The sequence below is a fragment of the Mytilus trossulus genome, chromosome 1, assembly GCF_036588685.1.
Source record: "Mytilus trossulus isolate FHL-02 chromosome 1, PNRI_Mtr1.1.1.hap1, whole genome shotgun sequence".
NCBI lineage: Eukaryota > Metazoa > Mollusca > Bivalvia > Mytilida > Mytilidae > Mytilus > Mytilus trossulus.
Window position 1 is genome coordinate 86,330,751 of NC_086373.1, and position 27,317 is coordinate 86,358,067.

Genomic DNA, 27,317 nt, shown 5'->3' on the forward strand with positions numbered 1-27,317 from the left:
CCTCGAACGTAATGTTGGCTATTGTTTAGGATTTCTTTCTTGTACAATATTTGATACATATACAAATTGAAGATGTTTTGCTTTATATTTAGATTATGAAATTTATTCAGGCGTTGATATTTGACCGTATACTTTGAAAAGAAATACTGTTAGAGTTTGATATTAGGGTATAGGTGCCATGTGTGGAGCAGGATCTGCTTACTCTTTCGGAGCACCTGAGATCACCTCCAGTTTTTGGTGGGGTTCGTGTTGCTTAGTCTTTAAATTTCTATATTGTGTCTTTTGTACTATTATTTCTCTGTTCGTCTTTTTTTAAGCCATGGCGTTGTCAGTTTATATAGATTTATGAGTTTGACTCACTCCGGTATCTTTCGCCCCACTTTCAATACTCTGTAAGTACAAGTTCAAAAAAGGAGCTGTGTAAACTAAATGTAAATAAAAATGAACATACTTTTTTTAGAAATAGGTCTAGTGTGACACAAATGCCTTGAACTAGCAAATGGTCTGATTTTCGTACAGAGTTTAGATTATTTTATTGAAGAGTTATTTTGATCGTTAATAATCAAATGATTATATTTATCTGATAATTTAAAATTTACTTAGTAAACTTTTCTTAAGGATGTATTCTTCTGACTTTTCAGTCTCGTTCAGTCTCGTTGAAATCTCGTTCTTGAATTATTTCCAAAACATGTGATACATGTGGAAAATATTAATCAATTTTAAAATTATCACAATAAAACATAACTCTGTGAAAAAATTGTGTATTTACAATGAATGTTTTTTGAGTATTCCAGTTTTCAAATTTTACAACTTATCAAGTCATTATTTTTAGCCAAAATTTTGGGAAAATGGGTTAGGGATACAAAAAATGATTTTACAAGAATCGTGTACATCCCATATCATTTTGGTCTTTTTTTAAATTTCTTAGATATGTATGTTTTCAATCATTTATAACAAAAAAGTTGAAAAAGTATGCATTTTGTTCTTTTAAAAAACTGAGAAAAATCACAAAAATACAAAAATACAAAAGAGACAGCATGGCAAATTTTACACAAAAAAGCGTCAAAATAGGATAAAACTTTCTTATATCAAAACCTACCTATAGTTTTTTTAAGTAAAATTTATTCAGATTGCTCCACTTCATCTTTATAGAAAGTATGAAAAAAAGTTTAATTGTGGAACTGTGATTTTTTTCACGATAATAGCCCAACAATAGGTAAAAATCGATGAAAAATGGGAAAATCATCAAAATTGGGCATTTTCAAAGGGCCATAGCAAAAAAAGTAGTGCACCATCATATGATTTTTTCTTCACCAATTATTTTGTTACAGACTTATAAACCCAAAAATCAGGTTAAGAAAAAAAGTTTAATTCTAGAATTTTTTGACTCCTCAGAGGTGTACATCCTTAATGACCTTATCCAGTCCTTTTTGACAAAATATTTAACCTCTTGAATATGAAAAAGACTATGGCATGGAAAAGTTTGCAATCAAAACTAGGTGTTATTTGGGGAAAAAAACAACTAACAGATGAACAGTAATTTATAAAAATTACACAAATACAAGAGCTGGATTCGAGTCGATTATAGTGTGTTTACGAGAATTGTATGCCTTTTGTTTTGACATTCATTTTGCGGTTCGTTATTGATCGTTATTATTAGTTTCTTTACGTCAATTTTCTTCAGTTGTGTTTTTGATTTTAGCATTACGAAAAAAAGTGACACGTTGTTTGTAAGACAAGTCAGAACGGTATTTCGTGTTACGCGTTAAGATTGCAATATTTTGTGTTTTTGGTTGAACGAGTAAGATAATATTAATAATAAAACTCACATGTTATGTAACTATGTACAAAGTTCATTTTCAATTTTGTAGTTATGCTGATAAGATCTCCGCCATCCTGTTTACATATTGATCTTGCTTCTGTCCAACTTACCGCGGGGCCATCAAATAATTTTAGACAGGTTCGTGTAGAATACTCAAAATCATAGCCTTCTTTATTACAGTCTAAAAAGGGGATAAATGAATATAAGATATAAAGAAGAAATTATTTTAGAAAGTTTAAAATGTTTTTTTTAGAAAAATATAATTATAGATTATGGATTACAATAAGTATGTTCCTCTCCTTCAACTCATCTGTTCTAAAATATTTATGCTGAGTAATTTCTTATATTTGGTAAACAACAACCTAAGCAGAACTCCAAAAATGAAAATTCGTCTCATTTTTGTCTTTCGCGGATAGCTGTCTTATTGAAAATTTAAACCTCGTCTCTTTGTCTTTACAGGGGTAACAAATAAAATTGAGAAAGAAAATGATGAATGTGTCAAAGCGACAACAACCCGACGATAGAGCAGACAACAACCGAAGGCCACCAATGGGTCTTCAATATGTAGCGAAAATCTCCCGCACCCATATGCGTTCTTTAGCTAGACCTTAAAAATATTAAAATTGAAATATGAAGTCTATACTTCAATTTGTTATTTCAGAATCAACTGTGCGTCATGACTGATCATTATTTAAAAAATTGTAATATGCAGTGGCATGTATTCGGTCGTAGTATTTAGTTTTTTCTGTTTTTTCTTCTGTACTGTTAGTTGTCTTTTTGTAATTTTTTTTAGCCATGGTTTTGTTAGTTTATTTTTCAATCTGTGAGTTTGACTGTCCCACTAGTATCTTTCGTCCCTCTTTTTTTCAATTTATGGATACTAGACACGATCATATAATTAGAATAGATGACAATTTAGAAAAGCAGCGTCTTCGAAAGTACATGGGAATTTCTCATAGAACTTTACAAGTATTCCATTAAAACATAAGATAAACTCGTGAGATACTCGGGAATAGCAACACCATGTCAATTATTTAGAATAGTATTGTGTTAAAAAGTTTTTTTTAAATTGATAGCAAGATCTGAATTTTGAATATGTAATATATATTTACAATCTATGACTGCAATAAATGAAGCTGGATGTTTTTTACATGTGCAGTGTACTCCAAAGAAAAATATAACAATTAAATAAAGTAATAATGATTTGTACATTTACATGCGCTGCAATTCAAGGCGTTCACTTGTAAATAATGGAATTTATTTGAATTTTAAAGTTTTGTATGCAAGAAAATCGCTTCAAAGTAATGTGAAGTGGCAAAATGTTGGTCGCTATCCAATATATCCTCATTGACAGTGGCAGTCCATCCCTTTGTCAGCGACGGCTTCCATTACAGGACCTTTATTTTTTTCTATTTTAAAATGTGTTCTTGTCATGAACAGGCATAAAGTATTTACCAGTAAGTGATAAGCAATCAATCGATATCAAGTGAGTTCTTTAATTTATCTGAACTTACAATTACCTAAGTTACCTTTTTATTATGCACAGTTTTTCTTTAGACTTTTACACCTTATTAAATTATTCTCTATTCTTTATTTTGTTATTTATTTTTTATTTTTTTATTGTATATTTTTTGTTGCTATTACATGTATTCTCTATTCTGTAAACCCCATTCTGACCCTTATAGGTAAACTTCTATTGTGATAAACTGACCTTTCAATTCTCAAGGCTAAATAAGTATTTCATAGGCTAAATACAAAGTTACCTGTCAAGGTAGAATTGTAATCTGAGTGATACCGGTGTTATTCAAGTCACCATAAGAAGTTTGCTAACGCCCACGCTGCAGCCGGATCACTATCCCTATGTCAAGCTTTCTGCAACAAAAGTTGCAGGCTAGACAAAAAGAAGTACAATTGTAGTTAGAAATTCATTTATTATGAGTAAAATACATAGTAACATCAAAACTCTGAAAAACATAACAAAAAATGGATGGTTAACTTGTAAATACATAATAAAATGTATTGCTCTATTTTCAAAAACACTAGCTATTCAACAACACAGGGTTTTGTGTATAAACTATAAAATGTCTGATACTTCAGTAGATTGACAAGGCAGATTTGGAAGTTTGGTTTCCTGTTTTTCCTATAGAAAAGTTTAGAATGAGTTGTTTCCCTGGACTTCCATTTTGGAGTGATGCGTTGTTGATTTTCTAATTTGAAAAACCAAGTTGAAACATGCGATATGAGTTATATACAGAGATCCTTACTAGATTGTTGTTATGAACCAAATATAAACCAAAAATCATTTAAATGTTTAAAAAAAACATTGCAACAAAAGGGAAGTAACTCTTGCTCAAATTGTGTCATCCTGTTTAAAAATTTGATGCCCAAAATAATTCCTATGAACTCAGCAGAGATAGATTGGGCCCAGCACCCCCCCCCCCCTTTTTCTGGGAAAAATTTGGTTGATTATATAGGAAATCACTGATGCATGACTGGAGCAGGCCCCCTCTTAGGCAGTCAGTGGGCCTCCACTTATGAAAAATTCTGGATCTGCCACTGCTCAGGTTAATGACATACAGGTAAAAAGTATGGTGAATTAAATAAAAAAAAATATAGCAATTAAATTAAATGTTATCCACATAAATCAAGTTGTAGATATAATAATGTTTACTACCAGAGTTTTTTTTATATAAATTAAGATTTAGTGTAATATTATATGTACAGCTGAACACTTTATTCTCATTGAGAACTGTATTAGTAATGATTAGCAAACATTTGTTCATATAGAATTTTTCAAGATATACACATATAAATATTTACAGGAAAAAAAAACCTGACTACAAAATATAAATAAGTAAATAATTCACAAATAATTTGGTGGGACAAGTAAAAATACTAGTAACAATAGGTTAAAAGATAATACGAGGAATATCATAAATCGAGCCATTTTTACCATGTCTGATTTTTGTCAATTTTAAAAAGCTCTTTTAGATTGTATTTCATTTAGACTTGGTGTCCATTCAATGCCTACAGACATTTAAAAAATAATAGCAGTATCATGATAAAGAAATGAATCACTCACTTTCACACATTTTTTCTTGCTTCATTTCAAAATTTAATTTCTTACTGTATGTTTATGTACATTGGAAGATTTCTATCAAAAAGGGTTGTCTAGCTTTTTCCTACTGTAAAAATCTATTGTAAAAGTATGTGGAATGTTTATTCATATCACAATTGTTGTATCAAACAAAACAGGCAAAATAAGTCAATAAATATTTTTTTTAAATAAAATAGAATGTAAAGTACATCAAATTTTATTTGGGAAAATTTTTGTACACACCAACAAATTAATAAGCAAATGTGATTTCTTGAATAATAAAACTCTAGCAAAATTCTAAATAAAGCCAGGATCCCAAAATGATTAGAATAAGCCCCATTGCGTGTTTAAAACAAATGATATGAAGCCTTTAATAGCAGCAAATCAAATCTATGATTCTTTATTATCCTAATGTTGATTTTTTTTGCAACTATTGTTCCCATGTCTTTTTCTAAACATTTGATAAAAAATGAACATTTCAACTAATATAATTCTACTTATGAATAACTATAGATGATCTAATGATTGAAGAAAACATATGTTTTATGCAAAATAAAAAGTTGTTCGAAACTCATATTTCACAAATATAAAAGATTGTGAAATTCATTATAAAAATAACTATCATACAAAATTCTCAATTACAGTTTGTATACAAAAAGTTCTTTTAAATTGTTATTTTGAAAAAAATAAAAAATTTCCCCAGTATCTGTTGATGTTTACCTAACTCTAAATTTTGGAAAATTGAATTATGTGTTTTAAAGCAGAATTAATTAATGAACGATTGGTTTTTAAAGGAGAACACCACAGAAAACAAAAGCTATTGTATTTATTCAATGGGACACTTAACTTAAATGGCCAGGAAAAAAAACAGCTGATTCTGATGACAGGTTTTGTTTCCTTTACATTAACACTTGAAACATATGAACCATTCATATATAATTATGCACAATGATGATGAAATATCATATCCACAAGCCAACATGTAAATGAAATATGAATATGTCATGAAATGACTGCTTTTGTAGCACCAGGAATGAGGACACTATGAGATATCTTAATAAAAAGTATAATTACACACATAAAAAAACAAAAGTGTCCTAATTATATACTAAAACAGTTCAAATGCTGAAATTTTTCTTCAATGTTAAAACCACATGATCATTGAAACAAGTGGCCCACTAGTGCTGGTACCACTCACCTAGTGAATATTTTGACAGTTTGCTAGAACTTTTATATGCATATACCTTAGTAATACATTTTATTAATGTTCATTTTTGCAATTTGAATATCTAACCTAGCTCCTAGAGGTTTTTTTTATGGATAACATCCAAAACTGAAAAAAAACCAGTAAATAATTTTCCACAACAGGTTTTCAATGTAAACAATGTAAACTTTTCATTTCTACAATTTCATCAAATAAAAATTTAAACGTAAAAAAATAAATTGTTGATGAGACAATGCATGCAAGATCTTTTTATTTTAAATTGCACAAAACTTCTCTTTGATAAGTCTTGAAGAGAGATAAGTTTGAAAATTCTAGAAACAATCAATTCTGTTTTATCTTGATTTTATAACAAAATTAGAGTGATCCCAGCCATTTAAAATGCCCCCTCCCCCAATCTAACATTGTCGAGACAATAAACTAATTTTATTCTGAAATGAAGGTGTAAACTGACATTTTTTAAAATATTTTGTACAGATTTTATATCAAAACATATATATCCTTTCTGATATTATATGCATGTCAAGATAAATCATCCAAGTTCTCCCTGCACATACTAATAACAATTATATCTAAAATAACAAAACTTGTAGTCAATGTCAGTAAGGCGTGTATAGTCTGGCAAATCATTACAAATCATTTACAAATATATTCTATTTGCAATAACAAAGACAAACAAATATTACCATGTAAAGTTTTAAAAATTAACAATATTGGAACAATACTGGTATGATCTTATTCATTTTCTAATAAAAAAAAATCACTTATTTAAACTCAGCAGTCTCTGTTGTTGATATTTCATCTTATGGTCAATTTCTTCAAATGTGGGTCGATCTTTTTTACTACAAAAACATAAAGAATACTTTTTAAATTGAGCTTTCTACTTGTAACATGTTAGGAATCCAGTTGGTTGAATTTCCATTTTTTATATGACATTTTCAACCAATCACTACGTTTTGGTGTACACTTTTGAAAATATTACCCAGGATGCATTAGATTCTTAAACACTGAATTAGTAAGTTGGTCAATTAAAGACGATGTATGTTTAAATATTGTTGTGTAATATGTATGTCAATCAATATGTGACACAATAATACAATAGATTATTACTATTATTTGTTACTAAGCTGTAAGCATATGTCTGATTCATTTGTCACTTTGAACTATAAAATATGTATCAACCATATTAGAAATTGAAAAAAAAATAACAGTTCCTTCTTGACTACTACTGTTGATTAATTATTATTCTTTGGATACCAATTTTTCGTGGGTTTCATGGGTACAGGTGTACTACAAATCAAATTTTTAACAAATAACAGATTTTCAAAAGGCTTTATATACAGAGATTATCAAAACCATGAAATCAAATATCCACGAATATGCAAGTTTTCGTAATCCACAAAAATTGATACCCACGAAAAAAAAATAATCCACAGTATTCATTTATCAAAAAAAATAGGCATGAATTTTTGAAAGAATTGAAGAAGATTACTATTTTACTATTTTACTACTGTTTCTGCTGTCAAATACTTCCTCCCTGCTTAGGAATTATACTGGAAATTACTTACTCATATTGCCAACACTCCAACATAATTTCATAAACTTGCTCATCACAAAAGTCTGGTTTCTGTAACCTTTTTTCGTCTTCTACCAAAAACTTCAGGATCTCATTTCCTTTCATTTTCTGTGAAAATCAATAGCACCAAAATTTAGAAGAAGAAAAAAGACAATAGCTGTACACCACTGTTCAATAGTCATAAATGATTAAACTAAAACAAATCCAAGCTTGTGATAACATAAAAGTTTATATTGGGATAAAAGATATTCTATATCAATTTGCCTCCTTTAACATGTTTAAGACTGTCATTTGTAATATACACATCTTTTAATATGTGATACAAACTTATAACATTAAATGTGAGGAAATCATTTTACCATTTTTGGCTTGCTGAATGATAGAATTTTGTAAATACAGAAACATGATCTTGGCATAGGCAGAGTTGCAATCTTAAGGATGTACTTAGGTGAGGTTTTGAAATTTGTGTCAGATATTCAGACTCCTTGGTGTTTTCCCATATGATACAAGGTAAAATATTTTTGCCCCATAACACCTACTTATCTTTGAATATAAGACTTAATAGCTCATAACAGGTCATTTGATAAAGTTTAAGCAGAGTCTTGATTTTCTTTCTTTTGATTTGAGACCCATATAATACCAATGCAAATATAAGGTAAAGTTTGAGTCAACCTTTTCCCGCCATATTTTATGAATCAAATATCTGGAAAGGAGCTCCATGACCTATCGATATTTTTAGCTTATTTTGATCCTTAACTTATACTCTTCTAACCTATAGTAACAATTTCAAACTATTGATTTATTTAATTTCATCTAATATCACCTAAGTACATCCTTAAAAGATTTGTTGCAGAAGCAAAATATTTTTGTGTGGATAATGTAAGGGTCCACTGACAACTTATGACAAATGATTGGTCCCAAAATATGAGTGTATGCTGAATTTAAAAAAAAAACAGTGCCCTTGACTCTAACCTTTACTGCCAAACTGCTTGATAGCATTGATATACTATAAGCCTAGTTTGACTTTGTTGAAAATCAGCTAATAATATCAAATGCTATATTTTAATATTACATTTCCACCTACCCTGTAAGGTTTTTCACCATATGAAGTTGCCTCCCACAGTGTTACGCCATAACTCCATACATCAGATTTTGCATCAAACTTCCAATAGTATACACATTCTGGAGCATACCACTTTAATGGCCATTTACCAGCTTCTTGGGCCTGTTTAAGATAAGATATCAGTTAAATTGGTAGGAAATAAGACAAGAAATTTCAATCTTAAAGAAATAATAGACAATTGTCCATACATTTTTCAATAAAAAATCTACATAAAAAAATGAAGCGTAAATTTTCCCTTAAAAATAGTCAAAACTTTCAAAAAATAAACTTAAACGGCAGGATAAGAGGGCTTAATTTCTGAACTCTACAATAAGTTTCCTAAGCTTCCTATGACTGAATTTATGCAGTCTACAATCATTTTGATCACAATACCTCATTAAAATTCCTTAATTTGATATTTCTTAGTTATTGGCCTTGAACTAGCTTTTATTAACAGTGAGTAGGTCTTTCGTGTTTAGTCTCTTTGTAAGTTAGTTTCTATGCATAATGTCAAGCTGTCTTCAACTGATGTCTAAAACTTTTTATTGAAGTTGCGCTGTTGTACCACTGTTCTAGGTTTTGAAAGGATATGGCTTGTAAATAATTTTAACCCTGCCACATTCTTTATGTGCCTGTCCCAAGTCAGAAGGCTGTTATTCAGTGGTTGTCCTTAGTTTATGTTTTCGAATTTAGATTTTTTTTTTCATAAATAAATCATTCTGTCCATTTTCATATAGGGGCCTTTCTTGCTTACTACATGTTATGGATTTCTCATTATTGAAGGCCATAAGGTTGCTCATTTGGTCTTTGGTGGATATTATTCTCATTTGCAATCACAGCTTCTTAGTTATATATCAATAACCCCTTCCTCCTTTCCACCTTCATTATCATTTCATACCTACCTTGTAATAATCATTTCCAATGTTGAGTGCTTTAGACATACCAAAGTCACTTATTTTAGCAGAATTTTCGGACACTAATAATACATTTCTGGCAGCTAAGTCTCTATGTACATAATTTTTAGAATGAAGATAAGCCATTCCTTGAGCTACCTGCCACATTAACTGAACAACTGTTGACTGCTTCAGTTCTCTGTAAAGATAATCAATTTATTAAGAACAGACATCAAATAATATCCCTGTAAGATAAACAACAAACAGGAAAATGTTTTAATTGTGATGATTTCTATGTTTCTACAAGTGTTACAATTATCTCATTTGTTCAATGAGTTTTATTTCAAATACTCAAATGAAGTATACTACCTTATCAATATAAAAGTGTTAAAAGCTCCCATATTAGTAATTTGCACCAAAGTGGGTCATCAGGTGCAAAAAGAGTCTATTTTGCTGATTTTTCGTCCTTTCTCCTGACCCAGAAGACCCAGGGATGCTGGTAAAGGTATCCAGCTGTAACCTGCATGTAGAGTGGACTCTAGTTAACGAATTGACCCCAACAGTTGTTAGGTCGGAGGGAATCTGATCTTGGTTCAGCAGTCTACAGAAGGTCATTTGGACCCAAAATACTGAATTTCATGATTTTTGCCGATTTTTGACTTCAAATGGACCCAAAACCAAGGCTTCCAAAACGGTCATATATTCCGGACATGACCGGAACTTTTATAAAAAGACCGGCTGCTCTCAGCCTCAAACGGTCTAATAGAATTATTTTTTTCAAGACATTTTTCATAAAACGGTCATTTCAATTTTGAACAACTTTCGATCATTTAAAAAAATGTCCGTTTGGGTTTTGGACATGTCCGCTTGGGCATACTATTTCACAAAGATATTTCGGTCATAATTGGGTTTATTACAACAGATGCAGCATATTTAAGATTCTTTGAAGTGTCTCAGTTAGTCTAATTCTCTGGGAACATAAATGTACGGCTTGGTCTTTAGCTTGTGTACATCAATAAAAAGTAGAAAAAACATGTTTTCTTTTATTTAAATAACAACAAGCTGTCAAACAATTATCCCTTCAATAAGTTATATTGAAGCCATAAATCATTCACTGATTACAGGTTTGTTACCTTTGACGAGGTGTCCATAGCTTGTCTCTTTATCAAAAGAACTAATGATGCATAACAAGGTACACAAAGGTGATCAGGTAACGAGGTCAAATATGTAAGCGTGTACTGAACAACATCATATTTAATGACGCTTTATAGATATTATTTTAAATTAGCATTCAGTTTAACAAAAGTTCCTGATATTTAAAAGTGATAATTTAAATAAGTATATTTTTAAATGAATAAGTATGATATCAGATATATAAATTTTATTTGACACTGTACATCGTGTTAAATACTGGGGTACTGCAAAGGGGAAAATTAATTGAAATATATATTAAAAACACCAAGAAAAGCTCCGATTTCCAGACAACAAAATTTTCGAAGCATTCTCTGTGTTTGAACCGTCGAACTTTCCGAGTAGTGTTGCCGACCTTCCTCGCTACGGTGAGCAACAGTTAGAGTGTCTCGGGGACCATTATAACTCAATCAACCAAGAAGAACTACAACTAGAATGGGGTATACTTAAGTATTTGATCTTCAACAATTATAAGTGACTTTCGTTTGCCGATCTGTTAACCGCCATTATTTCTAGAAAAGACCAGTTCCCTAATGCAATTTTTCTAATGGAAATTTCACGTATTTTGCCGGTTTCAAGTGTCGAATGCGAAAGGGGTTTTTCAAGGCAGAACATTATTAAGACAAAGCTAAGGTGTAGTCTGGGTATTGATGCTTTAGATCAACTTAGAATAAGCTTAGTAGGTGTAGATGTTGAAGACTTTGACCCTGTTCCTGCAATCCGCAAATGGTAATCCGTTCGTAACCGCCATGTGTATCAGAACAATGCATTCAGCAAGCTGATGAATATTAGATCTTAAATTGGACTAAGTGTAATCTTGTGCTATGATCTGTGCTTCTTTTCAATGAACTCATTGTAATATTTATTGCTTGTGTTGTCAACATTGTGCTATTATTGTTGTTATATGCTTACATAATATATCATGTTGTTATTCATTAAATTATTAATCAACAGAGTATGTTTTTATTTATTCTTGATTTTCTAAATCCGGTTCGAAAATTGTACAACAAAAAAAAGTTTATCACTGTTCAGTAGATTGTACACGGTTTAAAACAAGATCCTTCATTGGGCCTCTTCAATGTTATCTATAAATACCGCAAGTTGTAAAGGTCACGTGGTCAGGTAATCAATACACAAAAAAGAAAAGTATCACGTGTATCAAGCTGTACTACAATAATAAAGTCAGTTGTCATCAACAGTTTTAAATAATATGGCCTTAATTAACAAGTGTAACTAAAGTACCCACAGAGAGAAGATAGATTATTTAAACAAAAACAAAAACATGAGAAAAGTCAGGTACTGAAGCTGACTTATGCAATGCTGGTTCCCGATACACAGAAAAATGACACAAAAACGAGGAAAATATTTTATTCATTTTAAGAATAAAGACAACAAAACAGTTATAAATAATTTATTGCATATAACACTTCTAATTACATTTAAGAATCCAGCTGATCATTGACCATCAAAAATATTTCTTTGTAAAATGTCCGGCTGTCGTCAGGAAATTTTGGAAGCCCTGCCCAAAACCGGAAGTAGTTGTTCCCTATGCGTATTTCAATAATAATAACGATCAGTAGTTATATGTCTGTGGGTTTGCACTGTTTTTGCAAGTTGTATGCCTCTGAACTTCCTGTGTAAGATACAGATGTGAAGCCCACCCCTTTTAAAAACGAGTTTTAGCCATTTCAATTTTCCAAGTCCGTATTTGTACTCAAAATGCTACTTATATATGAGAAATGTGAATATGGATAGCCTCAGGTGGACGGAACATGCATAACTTTTAAAATAAGTATCATAAAGTTGACTTCTAAAAGTATGGAACGCCATTGGAGCAAATAACAGTTTTTTTAGTACGCCCATCATATGACGGTCACAGCATGGTAAGGGTTAATATTATTGGCAGTGAAGAGTATGAGACATTCCAAAAACAGCTCCACCTTCAATCTGATTGTTTCTTAATCAGGCCGTCTCCTATGGAAAGAATTGGAACAAAAGGTTAAAGATTTTCTAAAAGTATATCTTCAAATCTATTTGAAAATGAAACACAATAATTTAATTTTTTCTGTATGCAGATTTGAGCAAAACCCTAAAAATACATTTTTTCCTCAATCAATGAAAATTGGTACTTACTTGTGCTTAGCTAAAAATGAATTTAAAGGTCCACAGGGACATAATTCTAACACTAACATTATACAATCTGCTCTACATAGACCTAAAATAATCAACATACTTAATCTTATTTCAATAATATAAATTTAACAGATTCAACATCAAAAAATCATTTGAACACACACTTTATTTCGTGTTAAGTCCTTCCAAGCCTATTTCATGACGATATAATTTTGCAATTTTCAAATTTAATAGATGTAGTTAAATAAAGACTCCAACTTTTACATGTTTGTGATGATTTTTATTTGTGTAATTTTTCTACTTGCGAAAGTCATGAAAATAAATCACTCGCACAAATTAGTTGGATTACAATACATTGGTCTTGTATGTGCTTGTCCCAAGTCAAGAGATTTTACTTGGTTGTTGTTTGTTGCTCTCTACATCTACATAATACTTCTTAACTTCAATATGTTGAAGATTACAAGAAGGCACATACTAGGGAAACAAATTAAAACTAAACATATTTACAATAATTTCAAGAAAAAACTTTTTTTTTTTTTTAATTTTTGTATATAGATAAAAACATGGTTTGATTTAGCAATACATATGTGGTTTTGCACCAGACTTAAAAGCTTCTAAGTCTGGGCTACAGGCTACTTGGTATGTTAGGGAATTCCACAACCTTATTGTTCTAGGAAAAAATGAATATAAATGATAGTTTGTGGGAGAGAATGGCTGTATAAATTTATGTTCTTTGGATGGTATTAGGTATGTATTTACTGGGATGGAGACTAATTGGTGTTGAATTTTATATAGCATGGTGACGGATGCAAGATTTCTTCTTTGTTGTAATGTTGGCCATCTTAGATGTTCAAGCATGGCTGTTACACTGCTTTGATAGCTGTATTGGTTTAGTGTATACCTGGCAGCTCTTCTCTGTACCATTTCAATTTTATGTATTTGTTGTTTCTGCCAGGGGTCCCAGACGACACTACAGTATTCAATTTTTGGTCTTACGTATGTTTTGTAAGCCAGTTCTTTTGTTTTTATGCTGTTAGTTTTGACGTTTCTTTTAATAAATCTCAGTGATGCATTTGCTTTGTTCGTGATGTCATTTATATGAGAATTCCATGTCAGATCGTTTGTGATGGAAACGCCAAGATATTTTGCTTTGTTTGTTGATTTTAAAATATGATTATGTAGTGTGTATTTATAGATGATTGGTTTATGTTTTCTTGTTATGTGGATGATTTCACATTTGTCTGGGTTAAAGGACATGAGCCATTCTTGCTCCCATTGTTCCAATTTATGTAGGTCTGATTGAAGGGTGTGACAGTCATCTAATGATGAGATTGTTAGATACACAATAGTGTCATCTGCAAAGAGGCGAACATTACTTTTGAGGTTGTCTGGCATGTCATTAATGTAGATTAAGAACAGACATGGCCCAAGAACAGAGCCTTGGGGAACGCCTGACAATACAGGACAACTATTTGATGTGTGACTGTCAACCACCACTTTTTGTGATCTATGTGATAACCATGCCTCTATCCAATTTGTTGTTTTGTTATTTATTCCCATGCGTTTCAGTTTAAGAATAAGTCTTTGGTGGTCCACCTTATCAAACGCTTTTGAAAAATCCATGACAACTACGTCAGTTTGTTTACCATTTGCCATATAATCAAGTATTTGCTGTGTAAAAGTTAAAAGTTGTGTTTCACAGCTAACTTTTGATCTAAAACCATGCTGCAGTGGATATAGTAAATCGTGAATGTCTAGATGTTTCATTATGGATGATACAATTATATGTTCTAGTGATTTACTAAGGATACAGGTTAGAGAGATGGGCCTGTAGTTTTCAGGTTTAGATTTTGCTCCCTTTTTGAAAACTGGTGTAACCAAGGCCTCTCTCCAGTCGTTTGGTACTGTTCCTGTATTTACTGATGAGTTAAATAAGTCAGATATAATAGGTGAGATTTCATGATGAACTTCTTTTAGAAAATGAGGTGATATTTTGTCTGGACCAATTGCTTTTGATGGGTTTAAGTTTTTTAGTAATTTAGATGTTCCTTCTGGGGTGATGTTTATTTGCTTCATTTCTAATTTGTGTGTTGCTGATTTTAATGATTTTAGTTCACAAATGTGAGATAATTTCAAAGGTTTAGGTGTGGTAAATGCTGAGTGGAATTGATGGTTTAGTGCTTCAGCCTGATCTTGGGGGTTTGTTTTTGTTATACCATTTACCTTTAGTGGTGATACACCTATATTTTCACTTTTTTGTTTTTTTATGAATGACCAAAATTTTTTGCTTGGTTTACTATCTTTTAGTTTGCTGTCTTCAATTATAATGTTTTCTATGTAGTTCCAATATGATGTTCTAAGCTTTTGTTGTACTTGGTGTTTTAAGGATCGGTGCTTTTTGATAGTATCCGATTTTTTATCTGATTTTGTTGCCTTTATTTTCTTATGTATTCTGTCTCTTTTTCTGATTAGTCTCTTTATTTCTGGTGTTAGCCAAGGAATATCTTGTTTTTGTTTCATTATTTTTGATGGAATATTTTTGTCTGTTATTTCTTGTATTTTGTTTTTGATCAGTGTCCACTTTTCTTCTGTGGTGTTATTAGTTGATGTTAGAGAAAAGTATTCGTCTTGGAAATTTTTAACTTCTGTGCGTATTTTGTCCCAGTCGGCTTTTTTGTATTGACTTATTTTTCTTGGTGTTTTCTTTTTTCTACCTATTGTGATGTTCATTTCGTGGAAGACAATGTCATGGTCTGATGTTCCGAGACTTGGTAGTGTTTTAATGTTTTGTACAAGTGAAGGCTGGTTAAGGTAAAACAGATCTAGTGTGTTTTCCTGTCTTGTTGGTATATGTACAACCTGTTCAAGATTATGATCATTCATGATATCAAAAAAGTTATTATATGTATTTGTAAATTTACAATTTGGTTTCAGTTCTTGTTTAACCCAGTCATATTTAGGGAGATTGAAATCTCCAAGTAGCCAGATATTACTGTGTGTTGGTATTCTCTGTAATGATCTGCTTAGTTCGGCGACACTTTCAGTGTCGTTTTCCTGTGGTTTATAATAAGCCCCAATGTAGATTGATTTTACTCCAATTATATCTACTTTTGCCCATAGTAATTCACAATTTGTGTCCAATTCTGGTTGTTCTGATGACAAGATATCAACTGAAATTGCTAAGAAGACACCCCCTCCTTTACGACCTGTCCGGTCTTTACGATAAATACAGAACAAGTCTTTAGGGAAGATTTCAGAGTTACATATATCTGGTGTAAGCCAGGATTCTGTGCCTACTATAATGTCTGGTTTGACTTGGTCAATTACTTGATGGAGGTCAGCTACTTTTGATTTTATCGACTGACAGTTTATATTTAATATTGTGAGACGTTTGTTAGCCTTTTTTGCTGTTGTTTTAGGCTTTTTGGTTGTTTTGAGAATAGGTTTTGGAGATGATGTTGCTTGAGGTGGGTCTAAAATCTCAGAACATGATGATGTATCTAGATTTAGAGAGTCAAAAATGTTTGTGTCCGACAATGTGTCGAGTGATTCAAAAAGTCCACCTGAGTAGTTGGGTAGTGCACAGCGAAGACAGTACCAAATGTGTTTACTGTTCGATAACATGTTATATGTCTCATTTCCTACTCCTTGACAAGATGTATAACATACAATTTTTTGTGTGTTTTTTTTTTCATAATTCAGGGTGTTAGTTATCTTATTTGAATTGTTTCACATTTGTCATATCTGCCATTACTTGCTATGTGATAAAGGTTTTGCTTATTGTCTACAGCCTTAGGGTGACTTATAGTTTTTGACTTTTACATCATTTGGTATCTGGTCAAAAGTAGTCTCATCATACCATAGCATCAAATTTTTATTTCTAATTTCAATTATGGACTACTTATATTTTTCACTCACCTATCATTCGGACAATTCTTTGATGAGTTAAATTTCTCATCAAATCAGCTTCTTTTAACATCTGAAAAGGCAAATTTCCACTCATTAAAGAGTTTAAACAACACATTATTATGAGAATATATCAATAATGATAAAGAAAAAAGGCTGCTTAATGTCCAGCGTTAATTTAATGCCTCTTCAAGGCAATGACATGTTAATTTATCATGCTTTTTACTTGACCAACACTCAGAGCTGGTTTTTTAACAAGCTAGTTCACAAGGTAACAGTCTACAAGAAGACATATTACCTAGAGACGATCCATCAACTGTCGATTGTTTGCACTTCCTTTGAATAACAGACTAGAATTTTCAATAAAAGCAGAAACACTGAACTATCACACCTGCATTACTGATCGTAATGTTCAAAGAATGTAAAATATAGATTTTCTACTACAGGTATTACATGAATATTACATTATCAATGATCTGTGGAAAAGAGGTAAAGGTCTGATGAACACTGCCAGACAGACATTTACAACTAACATTCATTCCCTTCACCAAACATAGTTTATCTTAAACTGATTGTATCTGAGAAGGGACCAAACCAGAAAAAAACTACGTCAATCATAAAAATCATGAAAATGAGGTCAATGTCAAATAAACCCTGCCACTTGGACATGCTTACCTCACAATCACTAAATAACCACATACAGTTGACCTACAGCTTTAAAACATCTGTGATACAGACTTGACCTCAAACTCTCAACCTTGAGCTCAAATTAGCTTTGTTTCATCTCTGTTGCCAGTCTGCCATCAACCTATTCCTGATATATTATAATATGCATGGACTATTAATTGAATTTTTTAACTTAGGAACAGATTCATACTTTGATTAGATCTTAAAAATTTGTCCTTGATATACCATAATCAGTCATATGCTTACTATCTCAATAAATTTTTTAAATCTCCCTGTCAACTCTTTATCAAAACAAAGATGATATTTTACACCTACAATAAAAAAAATTATCAACCAATCATCATCTTTCTTTATCTGATATAAGCATTTCAGATTTATATATTACCTCCTGCTCTGCAGACTTGTCCTCACTTTTCAGTTTCTTAACAGCGACAGGAATTTTTCCTTCTCTCTTTAATGTACAATATCCCTTCTGTACAGATCCAAACTGGCCAGATCCTGTCAATCATTGAAAATATAAATATTCATATAAAACAAAGAATTTCTTATATATAAGAAGTAAAGTTGATCTTGGAATAATACATTTCGTTATAATATAATTGAGTTTAACATATTCTAAATCTAATGTGCTTTTCTTTTCAAAATTGAAGTCTTTGTTACAAATATCTTTATTTATATTAATGTCCGAAAATTGGATGAATACATTAATACAAAGATCCAATTACAAACTTTTTATGGACTCCATCATGAGTTGGTTGATCGTAAAAGAATATCTGTTTCACAAAAGACAACAGATGTGTTCCAAACGTTGTCAATACAGTTCTGACCATTTTTCCCTGAATATGACTAATCATCAGGTTTGCACTTACATGAACAACACAAGGGTTGTCACATGTGGAGCAGGATCTGCTTACCATTCCAGAGGACCTGAGATTATTCTCAGCTTTTTGTGAGTTTGGTGTTGCCTAATCTTCTACTTCTATGCTGTGTTTTGTATAATGTTGTGTCTTTTTGTTTGTATTTTTGTTTTTTTTGCCATGGCATTGTCAGTTTGTTTTTGAATTATAAGTTTGAATATTCCTTTGATACCTTTCGTGTCTCTTTTAACAACAGTTGATGCAATAAATGCAGGAAACTCCATGGTAAAGTTTCCCTACTGCAATTCTATTGGTACATACTACAGTTTTATTTCATTGTAAATAACATATGAGAGTCAATGGTTTGCTTTCATTTATAAATTATTTCTTAAAGATTCACAATACTGTGGATTTATTATTATTCGTGGGATACCAATTTTTCGTGGATTTTGTTGTAACAGGTTGACCACAAATTAAATGATCAATGAATGACAAATTTATATCTGCTTGTATACAGATTTCATCAAAACCATGAAATTAAGTATCTATGAATATGTGAGTTTTCCTTAATCCATGAAAATTAGTACCCACGATAATAAATGAATCCACAGTATTTTAATCATTACCAAGTTCTTCTTCCAGTTGAAGCTGAGATTGTCTAATGCTAAACGTTTCCATTGTTCTAGGGAGGTCATCATAAATCTTTTCTAACTGTGAACTTTCCATATCAATTTTAATTCTTCTGTCCTGATCGTCATCTACAAAATTGAATATAACTTATTAATTACATTTTCCACAATATATAGAGCGGGCACGATCTTTGCCATAAGACATTGGTTTGTCAACTTCAACCAAAGTGCTTGACCTTGACCTTTGACCTTTGAGATTGTACATACATTATGACACACCCTCTGGTGTTGTTAATATACATCTTATAGAATATAGTATGAAATTACAACGGTATTCCACAACCTGTTATGAACAGATGGACTAACTGACAGACAGACTGATCACTATAGGGCAAACTGCCATTTGGCAGGGCTCTAATTATTTGGCAAAACCAAGTAATAAAACATCCTTGACTATACAATTTTTCAACGATATCTACCAGTTAAGTCAATTTGACATCACTTTACATTTCAGTACATCTATTAAGTATGATGATTCAAAATTTTATCATTTCAAAAATTATAATCTTTCAATAAAATGACTTAAAAGAACAATAACCATAAAAATATATGACATAACGATTTTTCTGATCCCTTATATTATTATGTCATCTCTAAATGACAGACCTTAATACATCTTAACTAAATATTGTATATTTGGCTTTACCTGGTTGTTCCCAATTTCCACCTGTCCAGTTTGCCCTTTCTGCACCAGTAGGTAATGGAGGTGGGGGTCTGCCAATGATTCCAGATTTAGTCCGTGTAGGGGGAGGTTGTGGTGCATTTTCTTCTGGAGGAAGAAGTGGTAAAGCTCGATCTCGATTACTATTAGCCCTGGATGGGACTTTCCCTGGGAAGCTATTACCAGTTGGAGAAGTCTAAAATGAATGTAAAGTTTGGAAATATTCTTTAATATCGTTTGACCATTTTATAAACATTAGTGGATCATATCATAATTAGTCTCGTGGTATGTTGAAAAAGCAAAAAGAATTGGTATATTTTATAACATAAACAACTAATATGTATTGGGATTGATTTTACAAAAATCATTTCTTTAAATGTCTGATATGGTAAGCAAAATACTCCAGATTTTTTTGTATTCAATATCTCAGATTTTTAGTCATTCTGAAATAGAAAAGTAAAAAAAAAGTCTTGTTTTAAAATAGAGTTTGACCTCTGACTTCAGTGACTCACTCCCATACATACATAAGTATTTTTGATCTATGTCAATCTAGGCTCTTCATCATATATATATACAAAATCGAGGACTTTTGTTAAACAAGTGCCATTGAATGGCTCCTAACAACACATAATATTACTGTAAATTTAGAAATAATTGCAAAAAATTCGACAGGCTGACAATGGCAATAGTTGAAACATGCATTTTAAAATTTTTCATAGGAATTTAAAAGGATTTTTCTCAATATCGCAAAAATTTAAATGACAAAAAAATAAATGCCACAATAATTTCTAAATTTACAGTGATGGTCTTTGTCATAAGATGCTATTAAATAAATAACTCATAATAAACTTGTAAAAACTTACAGGTGAGTGTAATGAGGTTTGTGACGGCCTACGTCCTGGAATTTGATGATCAGAATAAACCATGTTTTGTCTTGTACTGCTTTCCATATATTCTGAAAACAAATTCAACAAAAGAGTTTAGAAATAGGAAATTGGAAAAAAACAGTTTGATTTGATATGGAAACTTCGATCATTATTACAGTTCAAAAATAATTGTTCTTTCATGGTAACATAACAATGCTCTGATTATTGTAGAGTTATTGCCATCATGAGGATGGGTCAAAATGCTATGAATGTAAAAAAAATTTTTTTAGTGCATATCTAAATATAAGGATATGGTGTGTCATTGCCAAAGACAACCATCAAAGGCTTCTTATTTCCTTATTATAGGATTAAATGCCTTTTTACAGGAATATATTGGTGTATAAGCTCGACCAATTCCCTCACAAACAAAAAAAAAGTCCGAAAAGACTTTTGTGATATGTTTGTGAGTGACTTGGTTCAGTCAGTCATTTAAAAAGACTTTTAATCTTTATAATTCTTTAAAATTGGAGATATATTCTTAAACACTTGTTTCCTCTACCACATGTAAATTATATATTTAAAAGTCATTGGATAGGCCTGTCGCATGAATATATTTGTTGGATAACGCAAAAATATGTACTCAATAAAATTTGCCAACTGATAAAAAGTAAACTGCAAAAACTCTTTATTATAATTCAAACGAATGTTTTTTAGTATTATTTTATTTAACGATTGATGTGCGGTGAATTTAAATTTTGTTAAGGCCAGTGTTATTATCGCAGCCATCATGTTTACATTGGTTAAGAAAAGAAGTTTGGTCAACGTTGTCTATCAAAAAATAACCAATGTCAAGATTAACTACCGGAAGTCCTTTTGACCAATCACATCAACATATTCCCTAATATGCAAATCATACAGGAATTATCCTCTAAAAGACTAATGTAAATCAAACTAGTTTGTGAAACATTGGCACTCATAACACATATTCTTATATCTAGATACATGTTTCATAAACACAGCCATTATTTGGCAAGTTTAAGAAAACCAAAGCTTCCTGAATATTTTAAGAAGGGAACAGACCTAGACTTGTTAATACTTACTTGCCAAAGCACTTTTATCATACCCTGGTTTAGGAACAGGAGTGGCTAGTTTACATAGTAACCCATCAGATTTATTATGATAATGGTCAATCAACTAAAAATGAAAATAAACATATGATACTCTTGAATTATGAGAACATGCAGTTGTATAATATGTGCATAAATCATTATTTAAATCAAAACTGTTTCAATTTGTTTATATTATTTCCATGCATCATATCTTAAAATCAAAATGGTTGATGAAACTTAAATTTTATAAAATATCAATTCAATAAAATTATGTCAATATGTGTTCTACAAAAATCACCAGTCCTTTACCGTTCATCTGATACCTTCGTTACTTTAATATTTTCTACATAGTTTTATATTTACACCTATGTGTGGAAACTATTTGGTTCCTAATTACTACTTCCCAGTATGTTTTTTTTTTTACCAGGCCTGATTTAATATTGTTACATCTTGCAAAGTCTATCCAAATTATTTTTGCTAAGAATTTCACTCAAGCAGGTGCTAGTGAATGCCTTAAACTTGCAGTGAGTTTAGAGTTTTTGGATATTTGTTTGCACCTTGTAGAAGGTTGTACTGTGATTTTGAGATGAAGAACAGCTATATAAGTTCTATTCCTTTGCTTTTTGTTTGCTGTGCATATACTGATTTTGTGTAATGAATATCCCATATCCTTTGTTTTTCTATTATGTGAACAATTGTTTCAAAATGTGTAGTTCTTTGTAAGGAATTTGTCATTTAATATAGGTAAACCCTACAGCAGCACATGATAAGGTCACTTAATCATAAAAAGTTGGTTAGATATAAGAAAACTATTATATCTTTAGAGCAGGATTATAGCACTCAGTTTTACTCACCATCATTAAACAATCAAATTTTGGACCATCTTGTATGGCAAATTTTTCTTTTTTATCAATCATATAATGTCTGGCCTCATTTCTGTAACTTAATGTTAAGGCAAAGGTCTTTTTATCATCTCTTTGTCTAACTCTGTAAAAGAAGCACATTATAGTTGGCTAATAATTTCAATTCAGGAAAAAAATGGTTAATTTAATATCAAAATGAACTTCAATGACAATAAACACTGTATTTCATATGGAGTAAATGTAATTTTCAGATTTATAAAAAAGACAATTCAAGAATCTTGTCAGTAGTTGTCAATTGATATATATATCTTTAAGATCTACGATAGTATAGTGTAAGTGTACAGCTGAAAACATATTTTAAAACGGATGAAAACCATATTTTCCACCAACCACTGCTTCCATATTGACATCCTTTTATGATACATTAATTTTTTAGTTTCAAGGTCACATAAGTATATTCCTGATAATAACTTTATATATTTTTTTCAGAAATGTGTTGTGCAAATTTAGGAACACATCTCATTTGTTCAAAACAACTAAGATTTTTACAACAATAAAGTAACTCCTGAATTTACGTTTATGTCAGTTAATTTAAAAAGAAGTAAAACTTACAGAAATTTTCCATCATCATGACCTGCTTTAGTCATTCTTTTATCAGCTTCATCTCTGGTAATTTTCCCATGATACCATGGTTGCTTTTTATGAAGATCTTTAGCCACTAACAAAATTAAGTGGTCCCTTTGAGCACCAAGAGCCCTCTCCATTTTGGCATTCTACAAATAAAAGAGTAAAATGTTATCAATTAAAACCTCCATTTATAATGATAAACAACATTTTAAAATTTAAATAGAATTGAACTGGTGGTTTTCAATATTTAAGGAAAATGACATAAAGCACCAATTCGCAATTAATACACCTTATCACTTTTGTCTGCCATTACTGGACATCACACAGTTTCCCGTAAAATTTTGACATCATAATACAAAATATCTGATGCCACAATGAAAAAGTGATTGTTGTATGACATCAACAGTTCGAACGGGACCAATTCTGGGGTCAGCTGGGATTAGCGATAAGGTGTATCAAAGACTAACTCCTGAGAGCAAAGCTAAAACTACAAATAAGTAACTTGACCCCCATTTCAACATGAGACATATCATATAAAATATTAATTTGGGATTGAACAGACCTCAAATAATTTCACATGAATGGTTTGAACATCTTCAGTGGTTCACATCACAGTTATGAAAAAAAAGGTTGACGATTCCCTGGGGGCATTTAAAACTCAAAAGTTAAAGAGGAACTAACAGATCAGAGCTGAGACAGACATTGATGACACAAATTTAAAAGTTAGTAAAAACATTGCACTTAACTAGATATTCAAGAATTGTAATCATATCCATAAGAAAAGAAAATAAGGGCAAATAACAAACTGTTGGTTTACTTTTTAAAATTTTAGACTTGATGTTCTATTGTTTATTTGAAGTAAAGTGTTACTCACTGTTTCCCTTTGGCGTGAATCGTTTTACCTATTATATGATAAGACATCCAACACAATTATAGCAGCAGTTGATATGACACTGGCTTCCATTAATTATTTATTTTGTGTGTTGCCACACTTTTACTCGAGAGATTTAAAAAGATATCTAACAATTTTTGTACGTAAATTAGTCAATGGAGACACAAAACGTAGGTTATTTTTTTACAATACTTATAATGGCTTTTTAACATTATTTAAAATTGCTAAAAAATATTATTGTCAATCATGTAAAATTTGTAATTGAGCCATTACAGTTATAACGATTTAAACAATATTTTAATACAATAATGTATGAAACTTATGATAAAATACATGTAAAATTAATTATTTAAAAAAATCATGTTAAAAAGCACAAGAGTTACTTCCCATAACAGTAGTAAAAATAACTTAGTAAAAAAACAGATTTATATAAATTCTTAATTCTGCACTTTTCACTTTTAAATGCTAAGTGGACTAAGCATAAAAAGTGAGTGAATGAAACGTTTATTTTAGTAAAAGTCTGTATGAATATAATTTAGAGGTCATTAAAATTATTTCTTAGATAATCTAAGAAAATAAAAGATTTTTCCATCATTATTTAAGTTTTCTTCATTTCTTGTATGCTCTCATTCATATTTTTGCCTATTTTGTATATATTTCTGTTATATACTACATAAAAAGATAACTTATAAATATCAGTCAATGACAATATCAGAATAGAGCTACTATTTCAATAGGTATTAAATTTGCACCCAACATTGGATTTCAGAAAGATATTAGCGGGATTCCAAGTCAGTATCATCAATGGATTAATATGGTAAGATATCGGACAGACTTGGGGTCAATTACATTGGAATGTAATTAATTAAATTACACAATACATTGCAAAAATGGTCAATTACACTAATTACACATTACACAGTTATTAGATATAACAGATATTATCGGAATAGATTTGATTTCATAACAACTGCAATTTACAATTGTGGAATTTTACTATAAAGGATGGAAAGCTGAAGATGTTCATGCAAAACTCCAGTTGAAAATACAATACAGTACAATATGTGTTTATTCCAATTATTAAAGGTCACTCAGGGGGGCAATGACAAAGATACAATCCTAAATCAGTTATACAAAACAATACAGTTCAAGATTACAATGTACAATACCAGTGGTGCGGTAATAACAAAAACAATACATTTGTATAAGATCATTTTAAATGTTGCATTCTCTGCAATAAGGATGTTTGCGGCAGTTTGACACAAGTGGAGACAATCATTTCAGTATGTTGATTGCTTAGCTGGAGGAGACACCAGAACATAGTGCGTAAGCATCTTATGAAACAAGAAGTACACATATAATGAACTAATAGAGAAACCAAAATTGAGTCCCATTATGTCTATGATTGCCCTCTTTATATCTAATTTTTTGAAATAACATTTTTGGAGTACAGTACATACTTTAAATTGCAGTAAATTTTTGGAAAAATTAACTTTTTAATGATTTTTAATGCAAAAAACTGAATGAGCAAAATACATATTAGATGCCAAGTGATATTTTAACTACAAATCTTATATCTACACATTTCAATTTAAATGTTGGAACATTAATTTGAAATTATTTGAAAAATATTACAAATATCATATTTTTATAATACAATCTGTGACATTACATAAACCTACATATATTGTCAAATATGTGACTTATAGGTCAAATAGACTGTGTCACTATTGTCACTTTAATACTCAAATTACTATTGGTACTTACTTGCATTGAGAGAGAAAGGTAATACATGGGAAGCAAAATACTACCTACATTTACACTATCATAAAAACAGTCACCTGCAAGGATTTTGTTGAGGTTCACTTATGTGATTAATTAACAACATTCAAAGGAAAGCCAGACGGATGGGAACCCTGAGTATAAGGAGTTAAAGAACCATATTTTGGAAAAAATAGCTTATTACACGCTGGTCTGAATCGAAGCGCCTGCACACTTTAAAATTGTTGAGTGATGTACCTACTAATTATCAGATAAGTAAGCAGAACAGAGTGATGTCAGATCATTGTAAGCATAGCACAGATAAAGGATCTGTATTTTAATCAGGATTGGAACTGTTTTAACATCATGCAGACTAGGCAATCAGCTTATAACTGTCAAAATGCAAAATGTTACCCATGCATAAAGAGAATCTATACATTCATTTGCAAATACATTTCAGTCACTTTGATTTGGACACTTGTTAATTCAGAAAGTTGCATTCTTTAAAAGATTATGTAGTTAAATGATTTGTATTGGAATCATATACATTTTGAGAGAGATAACATATTTCCACAAGCAGATCTGCTCTCTTACCTTGTCCAGACTTAATGAATGTCTATGAATGAAGTCAGTATATTTGTTCTACAGAAGAAAGTAAAATTCAATAAAGGATAAAAGCTCAAACTTTTCCTGCAAGTTTTAAACTGAAGAAAAAGTTATCCTTTTGAGATTTGATTTAATATTTTGTATGTTTTCCAATGCGAATTTCCTAAACCATTAAAATCTGTTCATTTCATTTTGGGGACCTCATACACCTGCCGAATTGATACTTTTGGCACATGGATGTAGAAGCCAAAATTATTCTAATGGATACATAATTTTCTATATTTAGACAGTAACATTGCAAATGGAAAAATAACGTTCAAATGAATTTCTTGACACAGTTGATCCATAAATTGTAGAATTGTAAAGAATGGCAGAATTAAAAACCAGTAAAATGGTTAACATGTTTTTTTCACTGTTTTTTCTGGGTCATTGTTTTATTACATAATGAAGATGAAGATTAATCTGTAAACAGTCTTGTGAGAATACAGTCTGGATAATACTTCTTTCTTAGATTTGTCTCAATATAAGATGATCATATAGACCAGGTTACCATTCAAATAACCTTAACAGAATTGTAAGAGGTTTTGGTAAAAATTCTATTTTATTTTATCTCAAAAGACATTTAATGTCTACTGAAAACTTGCATAACAGAACAAAATACTTATATGCATGTACCCTTATATAGACATACATTTTCTATCGTTCTAAATTAAGTAAACTGCTTTTTCAAAAAGGCTAGGCATTAATGATTATGAGC

At 30.8% G+C, this 27,317-nt stretch overlaps 1 protein-coding gene across 3 annotated transcripts in view; it reads right to left on the reverse strand.

Annotated features, from left to right (window-relative positions):
* Window positions 1-4,232: 4,232 nt before the first annotated feature.
* LOC134687951 (tyrosine-protein kinase SYK-like) overlaps window positions 4,233-27,317 on the reverse strand; it is a 37,126-nt gene continuing 14,041 nt past the window's right edge. For 2 of the 3 annotated variants that reach the window (XM_063548417.1, XM_063548425.1), the window contains exons 5-18: window positions 26,549-26,596; window positions 23,287-23,447; window positions 22,666-22,798; window positions 21,803-21,896; window positions 20,700-20,791; window positions 19,822-20,032; window positions 19,113-19,244; window positions 18,015-18,127; window positions 16,955-17,015; window positions 13,037-13,118; window positions 9,722-9,911; window positions 8,802-8,942; window positions 7,710-7,825; window positions 4,233-6,983 (exon numbers count right to left, since the gene is read on the reverse strand). In XM_063548417.1, the coding sequence (XP_063404487.1) occupies window positions 6,902-6,983; window positions 7,710-7,825; window positions 8,802-8,942; window positions 9,722-9,911; window positions 13,037-13,118; window positions 16,955-17,015; window positions 18,015-18,127; window positions 19,113-19,244; window positions 19,822-20,032; window positions 20,700-20,791; window positions 21,803-21,896; window positions 22,666-22,798; window positions 23,287-23,447; window positions 26,549-26,596 (1,656 nt within the window). In that variant the 3' untranslated portion in view covers window positions 4,233-6,901. The remainder of the gene's footprint in view (window positions 6,984-7,709; window positions 7,826-8,801; window positions 8,943-9,721; window positions 9,912-13,036; window positions 13,119-16,954; window positions 17,016-18,014; window positions 18,128-19,112; window positions 19,245-19,821; window positions 20,033-20,699; window positions 20,792-21,802; window positions 21,897-22,665; window positions 22,799-23,286; window positions 23,448-26,548; window positions 26,597-27,317) is intronic. The other variant, XM_063548431.1, reaches the window with a different exon arrangement.